The sequence below is a fragment of the Doryrhamphus excisus genome, chromosome 3, assembly GCF_030265055.1.
Source record: "Doryrhamphus excisus isolate RoL2022-K1 chromosome 3, RoL_Dexc_1.0, whole genome shotgun sequence".
NCBI classification, from domain to species: Eukaryota; Metazoa; Chordata; class Actinopteri; order Syngnathiformes; family Syngnathidae; genus Doryrhamphus; species Doryrhamphus excisus.
The window spans coordinates 7,313,281-7,324,409 of record NC_080468.1 but is presented as its reverse complement, the minus strand read 5'-3'; the positions used below and the strand labels follow the sequence as shown (position 1 = coordinate 7,324,409).

The window sequence follows — 11,129 nt, the reverse complement described above, 5'->3', positions numbered from 1 at the left end:
ATAAGATTACTTTGGAAAATTGATTTCTGACCAGTTTGACGTCAAAGAATAAGCATTTGTGTTTGTACTGTAGGCTTACAGTTTTAGTTTATTCACAGCACAACAAATTATAAGACAATCCATTCATCCATTCAAGGAAAAGGCAAATAAGGAAATTCCATCCACAAATAAAGAAAACAACACATAACATGATTTTTATAGGGGAATGCTTCATCAAACGAGAATAAATTATTATAAAAAAATATTGTAAAAACCTAGCACTGTCATTCCGGAGGTGTGTTGCAGAACAATGCAATTTGCATAGCGGACAATGAATGTGTGTAGCACATTTTTTGTGTGCCAGCTTACGTGTTACATATAATATCTGTAAACAATATATCAAAATAAAACATGTACAAGCTTTTTGGTCTTGTCAAAACATAAATTTAAGCAGGGTCTTGTATGACTACTGTTTTAGTCTCATGTGCACATAAATGGGAGTTTAATTGAGTTGATTCTACAATTGCATGGTCACATAACAATCATATTAAAACATTCATTCATTCATTCATTTTTGACCGCTTATCCTCACGAGGGTCGCGGGGGGGTTGGGGTGCTGGAGTCTATCCCAGCTGTCTTTGGGCGAGAGGCTGGACCCCACCCTGGACTGGTCGCCAGCCAATCACAGGGCACATATAGACAAACAACCATTCACACTCACATTCATACCTATGGACAATTTGGAGTCACCAATTAACCAACAGAGATGGTTATATTGTAAGTGTCCTCATTGTGCTTGCACCTAAAAGCTATTCCCTCAGAGTGGGTTTTGCTTGATTGAATACAAGACCTTTCACCATAAGCTCTCCTCTCCACTTTTTTCAGTTGGTGATGCCGCCGCGTTTGCCAGTCCACAGCTCTCGTAGCTCCACCTGGCAGCCCAGATCCCTGAGGGCAGCTTTAGCGGCATCGCTGCAGTCGTGATGGTTTCGTAGTGCCTGCGCTATGAGTGCCTCCACTCCCATGTCCAGAATCAGTTGGCTGTAGTTGGGCTGACGCGACACCAGGTTCCTCAACAGCATGCATGCCTGTTTCTGGTCATAAATGTGAAAAATTTGAGACATAAAATATGGAAAGATGCTTTTTACATTGGCCTTTTCTCTGTTAGAATGAAACTACAGTAACATTTCTGGACTGCTCATACTGTATCTTTGTAATGTAGTAACCTGACAAACTCAGCAGGGGTTCAAATTCTTATTTTCTCCACTATATAGGAATGGGGCTTACCTGCACATTCACAGCATCAGTGTGAGCCTTCATAGCCTGTACAGCAGCTAAGGCACCTCCTTCCTCCATGATGACCTTGCAGTTGTTGGGTTTACGTAAAGCAAGGACAGAAAGGCACGCGCAGCCCTGCTCACACACCTGCAGGAGTGCATAAAAACTGCAAGCTCACACAGAGTGGCACGGCATTCACATCGAGGCCACACAACCTACCGAGGAATTTGACTGGTGTCTGTTCATGGCGATGACGATGAGCTGGACTCCACCCGCTTTAACAACAGCATCTTTTACATCATCATTTCCAGCGATGGCTCGTATTGCGCTCAGGACCTGCCGAACCAACTCCTGCAAGGGCAAAAACCAGCTCAGTGACAATGGTTGGGAGATTTATGGACAAAAACCTTTTGTGGCTTTCAATACCGGTGACTCATAGCTGTCTGCAAGCAGCGTCATAATGAGTTTCAGCCCTCCCAGGTCACATATGTCTTGGCAGAACTCGTTCCTGACGGCCAAACGGGACAAGGTGGCGCACAGCTCACTCAAGACAGAGATATTGTCATTATGAGCTGAGGGTAGAAAGATAACCATTATTACTATTCTTAACAAGTCAAACATCTATTGAAAACATGCAATAACAAGACATGGTGCATACACTGGAACCTCAAAACTGGAAATTCCCAGAGGTTGTTACATTTTTGGGAACATGCCACAAAAATATGCAGGATCATGCTACTTCTGGGCATTTTCCTTTTTCTTTGGCTTTTGTAACACTTTTTTCCAAACAAGACCAGACAGCTAATGCTATTCGCAGTAACCAAAAGCCAAATTACATTTGTGTTGCTGTCAGATGTAGTTTTTTTGTAGTTATGATGCAAAAATGACTTGTTGTTACACTTGTATGAGCACATCTGTATTAAGAATGTTAGGGATGCCTTCATCTTGATAAGTACAACATTTTGCACATGTATGAGTTATGAATGTTACTTTAAAAAACGGTTTTATGCTCACCACAGATCAAATTTTATTATTTCCTATGAGAAAATGTGTTTGTGTGTTGGTTCTTCATTGCAGGAATGAACTGGTCTTACCTTTTGCAGACTCTATTAAGACCTTGAGCCCATTATGTTCAAGAACAATACTCTTGGCATGCTCGTGAGCATGCCCAAATGTAACCCGGACATCATCATCAAAGGTCATGACCCTGAGAGCTGCAGAGGCCTCCTTGACCACCTCAGCGCAGCCGATATGCTGTTTGACGGCGTCAGTCATCAGAGGCAGGACGCCTGCTTTGACCAAATCCTGTCTGTTCTGCTCGTGTTTCAGACAGCAGTGACGCACGGTGGAGAGGGCGGCTCGCGTCACACCCGAATCAGCCCTGTACTTCTTGAGAATATCCAAAAGGAAGCATTGTCCGTCTGCATCTAACAAGTCCGGTTGTCCGTCGGTCAGTGCAGCCAGTGCGCACAGAGCAGCCAATGCTGCTTCCTGGTCTCCAACACTCTTTTTACAGTAGGAAAGGATGATGGGGTAAGCGTCTTTCTGGGCCGCCAGGTACCTTTGAGCAAATCCAAGTAAACATTGCTCGGTGAAACACTTTAGATCTGCTGCCACTTTGGTAATGCCAGCAGAGTCTTTTGCGATACGGAGGGACTCCAATGCCTGTAAGTGGAACAATCATGATGGTAAACATGGCCGAGGACAGATACAGCATACAGTACGAGTAGTGTGTAAAGGACATACCTTTAAGATCTCATGGGTTTTCTCTTGTTGTTTGTCCTCAGATGGCACAGCGGGTACAGCCTTTACAATACAGCTGAGGTCCACACCTGCATGTATACATCAACAATCGGCCTCTCAGTCATAACAAATGACCACATATACAGGTATATGCACAACAGCATAGCAAACGACTGACATCTATTACAGATGCAAGTGCATCGTTTAAACAACCCATATGAGCATGAATCAATCAATCCACATTCAGCTTCGTAATAAAGATGGAATTTGAAAGGTGGGGCGTCATCCCGTGTGTTCATGCTTCTCCGTCCTTTCTACAATACAGTACCTTGAGACTGAAACTGCTCTACAGCTTCCCTCAAAGCCTCGTCAGGATCCATCTCAAACTCGTCGATGTTTTCCCTCACCGCAGTATCGAACGTTTCCTGGGTGATTCTCCGTACAGCCATTTTACTTGTTATTGTACCTTTAAATGGAAGCGTGACACGCCTTTACAAAAAATACCGTCGCTTCTTGAAGATTGCCGCTGAAAACAATGTAGCTATCTCGTAATGGCGCTGCTAACGTTGGTTTTGATAACAAAACAACGTCGTCGTTACTGCCCTATGGCTGCCTTCCCGCACTATTATCAATGAAGGGACCACCGGTGTTTATTTACGGCATTTACGTACTCGATCTAGAGTCTTTAAAATTGTAAACTCTACGTAAATTCTGCCGGCCCGTTTTGATGAATTGCCGCCTGCGCAAAACAGTCCCACACAATTATCTGCACGGTAGAAACATAGGTTTTCGTAATACAGTTCCACATGCCTTAAATGTTTAATTTAAAGACATGTAAAGACAAATATTATTTTAGTTTGTTAGTATTGTATTATTTCCTCATATGTTAGTAAAGATGGGCGAATAATATGGTTCATTAGGTGAAGCCTCACTTTTTGACACATGGAGGAAACATGCAAATTCATCGAGTACTTTTTAAAGGTACACCTATTAAGCGACAATTGTATTGTATTGTTTTGTTTTGTTTTTTACAAAAAAACCTTGGCACTGCAGTGTTTAATCATATTGAGATGTGCGACAGTTCTGAGTAAAGCGCTCCCTCTTCAGACGCTGCATATGCAGGACTATTGTGGAGAAATGAAACCAAAACTACAACAATTACATTTCCGCTTCACTTAAAATGTACAGGCTTTAAACTGACCCTCTGAGGTCACTGAAAGTGCTGTAAATTTGCTGACATGCAAAACCTTTAAGCATCTAGAGTGATGTTTTTGTCAAACAAGCCTTATGAAAACATTCATGAATGCCCGAGGGTAATGTTAAGGCTCAATAATGGGAACATACGCACTGTCATTGTTTACCATTTAATAGTGAGCACCAGGTTCCTGTTGTGGTCGACAACAAAACAAAATATAAAAATAGTGAAGTAATAAAATTAAAACATGTACAGTACAGCTAAGGTAAGCTGCACAGTGAGATATTTACTATGCCACTATACCACAATAACTTATATTTTTACACTTGGCTGGTGGACCTAATGATGTGACTCATGCAGGTACAGTACGTGTATTTTAAATAATCAAGGTTTTCATTAATTTCTCAAAAAAAAGTTAACTGTGCCACCTTTCACAGCAGAAAATATGTTTTAATAAAATAACAGATACCATAATGTCTGAAAATAACTGTAGATCTGCAGTTTTTGGTGGATTCTCAGACGATCTGTTGCATGTACTGTATATAATTATCCAAATTGTATAACCAAAAATTTTAATCAATTATTATAACACACAATAAATCAGCTCACATTCATTCGTGTAGTCTGCATGCCTTCAGCGGTTGTCACGGGGGATTTTATTGTTGCTATGACAACTCGGGATAACCATTTAAATAAATAAAAATAATGCAGGCTACTACTATGCACGCCTCACATTAGAAAATCTGCATTTCAGTTAAATGTAATTACAATATGTTGCATAATTCATGCAATAACCTGCAAGTAGATGATAAAGATTATGGTTTTACATCCACAGAACAACTGTTTAACTGTGTTTTAATTGGCCTAAATGGCTTCAATGCTGAAATATAATTTAATATGATAAACAAGATTAATGTCGAGAGACAAAATCTATTATTGAGATGGATAAAGACAACAGAGAAATTCATATTCACTATTATGCAATATGCAACTGTTATTAATTAATAAATCTATTTTTGTTATGTCCATTACCGCTGATTTAAATGTCAAATAATGACATCTATATGACTGCGTATCACATGTCGTCATCATATGATGTTTCTCTTATCTGGTCCAGCAGCCGTCACCAGGAGGTGGAGACTCGTCTTCGTCATGAGTTTCAACTTCTGGGACTGCTTGGAGGGTTTTTTTTCTTGGACGCAGCCGAGTGGAGTCATTTCCTGCCAAATAGTGAGCCAGGCCTGGTCGTGACTGCAGCAGCCACTTCCTGCATTGTTACTGCTTAATGAGGATTAAGTTGACGCTGTCATGTAGTTGCTGCTGGCCGCCATTAGGCCTCCTCAGAGGGAGAGAGAGGCTGGAGTATCCTTGTTTTTACCCCCTTTTTCTGGAGGGGATATGAACCTGATTAGGAACAATTAGATAACTTCTCCATGTTTTGACATATAGCTTCATAGTCCCCTATATTTTTTATTTAAGAAAATCTCTATGGAATATAAAAACATACTAAGTTTTTTTTGTTATAATTAATTATGAATAATATAAATCATATGGAAACTGCATTTATGTAACATTCCCCTCACACTATTTAAAGTTTACTTAAGTGGTATTTTATTGTGTTACATTTCCAGTTCTTCCTGTTATTTTGTCCACCATAGAGATGCATTACTCACTCTCTAAATGTTGGGGCACTTTTCAAGGATCTCATCACCAAAGCCATGAACACATTTTTTGTTTTGTGTTTCCGAACACTAATAGGTTTTTTTTTTCATGTTCGAGGTTTGTTTGACTCATTCAGGAGCATTCAAGACACAATAGTGTAAAAGATCTCAGTATGAACCACTACAACTTGCTAAAAGGACATAGATAGAAAAGATAAAAGACAAGATATACATTTCAATAAATTGGAATATCAAAAGTTATTGACTTCAGGCGTTCAATTAAGAGACCAGTTACAGGAAGCTTTTGCAGTTTATTTGCTGATTTGAGTGTGAATTACTAATTTACAGTATTGAGCTTTAAATTATTATTATTATTATTATTATTATTATTATTATTATTATTATTATTATTATTATTATTATTATTATTATTATTATTAAGAGCACAGAACTCACAACTAGGAGACCAGGGTTCAATCCCACCCTCGGCCATCTCTGTGTGGAGTTTGCATGTTCTCCCCGTGCATGCGTGGGTTTTCTCCGGGTACTCCGGTTTCCTCCCACATTCCAAAAAACATGCTAGGTTAATTGGCCACTCCAAATTGTCCATAGGTATGAATGTGAGTGTGAATGGTTGTTTGTCTATATGTGCCCTGTGATTGGCTGGCGACCAGTCCAGGGTGTACCTCACCTCTCGCCCGAAGACAGTTGGGATAGGCTCCAGCACCCCCACGACCCTCGTGAGGATAAGCCGTAGAAAATGAATGAATGAATTATTATTATTATTATTATTATTGTATACAGTGATATTACATAATATCATATTACATTACGGCAAAATCTGGCCCACGCTGCAATTTTTCCCAGCCCCATGGAACTGTTTGGAAAATAGCATTGAGTTGGCCTGCCTTGCAGACCTTTAGAGCGGTTTGATAGGTAAGCGATGAGTTTATACTGAAAGAATAAACTACTCTGGCATTTTGATTTTAAATAAATATTGTACATACTGTAGCATGAAATTCACACCCATTTTTAATAAGGGTGCCTGATTCAGACCAAAAGTCCAAATAATTTAACTGTACATGACTAAACACAGCAGTACTTTATCTATTCCATCTTGTCTGTATAAAATAACACCTTAAAAAAGCACAAGACAATCCAACTAACTACAGCAAAGCATGCTGGGGCGATGTTTTGTGTCGATATAAAATACTGTATCTTTTGCTGGACATTGAGAGAATGATGAAGATATGGTTAATCGACACTCACTTTATTGAAAGGAACAAGTAGAAATTTCAAGCAGGCACGGATGGACACCAAAAATGCAAATTTCTCAGACTTCAATGTCAAATAAAGTCCATGTCGGTGGGGGGTAATGTCCAGTTTGGCCAACAACCGACAGTAGGCTTTGATTTTTGTCCAAAATATAGAAATACACAAATACAGTTGTGTGAAAAAGTGTTTTCCTCCCTTCTGATTTCTTATTTTCTGATTTCTAAAAATAATCCCCAATGTTGTTTTTGTTCAGTGGTGGTTTCCATCTTGGAAAAACATGTCACTGTAACACATTTTCCTGTTAAATTACAGTACACTTACTGGCAGCTAGAGTTGCCAGCTTCAAACTGTTATTCCACAGCGTCCTACTGTGATCGACAACAACAGTTTATTACTGTAAAAGTATTACAGGGGCTCTTTTGCTGCTTCAAGACCCGGAAGACTTACTGTAATAAATGGAACCGTGAATTCTGCTGTCTACTAGGCGAATGTCCGGCCATCTGTTTGTGACCTCAAGCTGAAACCACTTTGGGTTCTGCAGCAGGACAATGATCCACAACATGCCAGCAAGTCCACCTCTTTTTCCAGACAGAGATGCCCAAGTAGAGATACATACAAATGGATACATACATCCATTTAGTGACTGTGAGGCCAACATGCCAATCAGTAGGCCAAGGTGTGGCCATTATTGCAACCCACACAAGTACACCTCTCAGTGAACATGTGCGAAGTGTCAATATAGAATGGAATGGAATTCACCAAAGTTGCACGCATTACTGAAATCCTCTTCTACTCCACCATGATGACAACACTGTTGGTGATGGGGGATGTCAGACACCTTGCACTCCTCTATCGTGCCACAAATGTTCAATTGGGTTCAAATCTGGAAAAGACATACTCAACCACTACATCGCCTTCACCTTCATCTACCTCAGCAATGCACTTGATCATCTTGGAGGTGTGTTTGCTTTCCTTATCATGTTGGAATACTGCCATGTGGCACAGTTTCCCAAGGGAGGGGGATGCCACAGTACATGTTGGAATTCAGCAGCAGTCATGTAGCCCCACACCATTTTGTGATCACCACCAAGCTTGGCTGAATGCTAGATACATCTCTCTCGAGTACTCACTTGTATTGCCATCTAGGTAGAAAATAATTGTCATGTCACTTTCAGTGGCTAGTACATATATACTGCCATGCAAGCTGTGCACCGACTACTCTAAATAATATCCGAGTTTCATCTCTGCAGTATGGTCCCTTGAGAAAATATACTGTAATAAAAGTGGCCTCACAGCCAATGATTATTTGCAGTATTATGACATTGAGATGATGCCACTGCATGTACACAATTGAACGGCCTCTGGAGATGGAGCAGCGAAATGAGAGGGAGGGAGACAATCAGACCTGATGACACAGCATCATCTAAAGAGAAGCTTAGGACGACAGAATGAAGCTGACAAAGCACTCAAACAGACCAACCCCCACCTGATAGACTGTGGTGGTCCCCTGCTTCACACTTCAGTGTTTATGGTGGCTTCTTGTGCAGTATGACGGGATACTCTGCAAACATTTCTTGAAATTAGAAGACAAGTGGCACTGTTATGGAAATATTTTTAGTCTACATCCATTATTATGAATCTATAGACTTTCATTTAACACCAATTTATCAGTACATTCATTCATTCATTTTCTACCGCTTATCCTCAGGAGTGCTGGAGCTTATCCCAGCTGTCTTTGGGAGAGAAGCGGGGTACACCTTGGACTGGTCTTCAACTATTGGTACACTTAATGCTTTATTAATTTAAAATGATGACAGGTAAATACTGTATTCATTCACTACCGCTTTTCCTCACGGGGGTCGCGGGGGTGCTGGAGCCTATCCCAGCTGTCTTCGGGCCAGAGGCGGGGTACACCCTGGACTGGTGGCCAGCCAATCACAGGGCACATATAGACAAACAACCATTCACACTCACATTCATACCTATGGACAATTTGGAGTGGCCAATTAACCTAGCATGTTTTTGGAATGTGGGAGGAAACCGGAGTACCGGGAGAAAACCCACGCATGCACGGGGAGAACATGCAAACACCACACAGAGATGGCCGAGGGTGGGATTGAACCCTGGTTTCCTAGCTGTGAGGTCTGCGTGCTAACCACTTGACCTCGACTTAGTCCAAATTAAGAATGCTTGACCTTGATGGAAGTCTGTACTGTCATTTGTTCCGGACTACATGCATGATTTAAAATTAGTCCTTAATTCAATCACCTGCACAGTTTTGCATCATTTGCTGCATAGCCTTCAATGGAAAAAGTGAGAAAATAATGACATGCCAAAACTGCCCAGCAACTGTTCACAATAAAGCATCTGTGTTTGAGACCACATTTTGCAATGACGCATTGACTCTTATGCTGAAAGCAACAATCAAGACTGTTGATGCTGGTTACACACCACCGAAAGGACACACATGATTTGAAAAAGTAAATGAAACAAACATTTTATGACTGCTCACAGAAAAAAAAAACATAATTCAGCAACAAATTCTTCCAAGGAACTCTTTCGACTATTTAAGCTCAGTGCCTTAAGGTAAAAAAAAAAAAGACAAGATAATATCTTTAATGATACACATAATACTGAGGTAATTTAACACAAATAAGTTAAGAAAAAGAACAATCCCTTAAGGGGGAAATTCTACTTTACACTGTTAAGTGTTTTTATTTGCCTCCACATACACGTAACCAGGAATACAGTACGTGTACAAACAGAAGTGAGGAGGCTACACAATGAATAACGTTGCGCCCCAAGCAGTTAGGTGCTTGCCCAAGGCTAATTGGCAAATCTCCAGCAACTGATTTTAATATTTTTTGGGTCTTCACTCGGTCTAAAACTTTACAACCCCCACTCTCCAGGTCAAGAATAGACTACTAATAGTTGTTAACCATACACGCTGTGCATACAAGGTAATGATATAGGAGCTTCAATTGGCAAAACAAAACAAATGTAGACATCCATCCATCCTTTTGTATGCCACTTATCCTCACTAGGATCATGGGTATGCTGGAGCCTATCCCAGTGGTACACACTGGACCGGTTGTAAATGCAGACATACAGTATGTATGGAATTTATATAACATACGTATATATTGTTCTTTGTACTCCGGTTTCCTCCCACATTCCAAAAACAGAATAAAGTTGTGGGGATGCTTTTATGGCTCCGTCTCTCATTATAAGAGACAGACAACACTAAAAAATGTTACATAATTAATGATATAAATTGGTTACCACCATAAACATGCTATTTCTGACTAGCATATTGTAGAAATTCTAATATTTTGTTTTTATTTTAATGTAACATAAAATATATTTCATTATTGATGATGTAAAGTGAATGTGAGTGTGAATGGTTGTTTGTGCCCTGTTATTGGCTGCCAACCAGTCCAGGGTGTACCCCGCCTCTTGTCCGAAGACAGCTGGGATAGGCTCCAGCATGCCCGCCAGGCAACCCTCGTGAGAATAAGCAGTAGAAAATTAATGAATGAATATTTTTCTTTGTGACAAGGCTTAGCAAACATGTGAATGCGCCACACGAAAGCTGCATCTACAGTATTTACTTCAAGTGACACCTACTCGGTTGTTTATGTGGATTTTAAAATTGTGATATTGCATTTGGCCACTTGAAAATACCTGTAAATAGTGTAAAATAAAAAGTAAATCCAGCATAAATGAGCAGACTGAACTAAGACCATAAATCGGTCCAGAGTGAACACAAACTGCTCAAGGTTGATTCTCTTATACTGCCTGAGGTGCCGACTGAGCCGAAAGAAAGAAAAGTGGATCCAATTTCAAATTGACTAGTAATGTGAATGCAAAAAAGAGCTGAGTCACTTCTCAGTTGATTCATGTTTAAATCCACTTAGACTTAGTCGAGTGTGTTGAAAAGTACAGAATGACAATGCTCCAAAACTAAGGCTTTACACTATGGAGGTTCCCTGATCTAC

At 40.2% G+C, this 11,129-nt stretch overlaps 1 protein-coding gene across 1 annotated transcript; it reads right to left on the bottom strand.

Moving 5' to 3' along the window:
- Nucleotides 1-73: 73 nt before the first annotated feature.
- armc6 (armadillo repeat containing 6) lies at nucleotides 74-3,748 on the bottom strand. The gene is made up of 7 exons (XM_058067252.1): nucleotides 3,329-3,748; nucleotides 3,004-3,089; nucleotides 2,352-2,922; nucleotides 1,684-1,829; nucleotides 1,477-1,608; nucleotides 1,267-1,404; nucleotides 74-1,073 (listed from the first exon to the last, which is right to left on the bottom strand). Exons 1-7 carry the CDS (start codon nucleotides 3,447-3,449, stop codon nucleotides 861-863), a joined length of 1,407 nt encoding a protein of 468 aa, XP_057923235.1. The 5' UTR covers nucleotides 3,450-3,748; the 3' UTR covers nucleotides 74-860.
- Nucleotides 3,749-11,129: the final 7,381 nt, after the last annotated feature.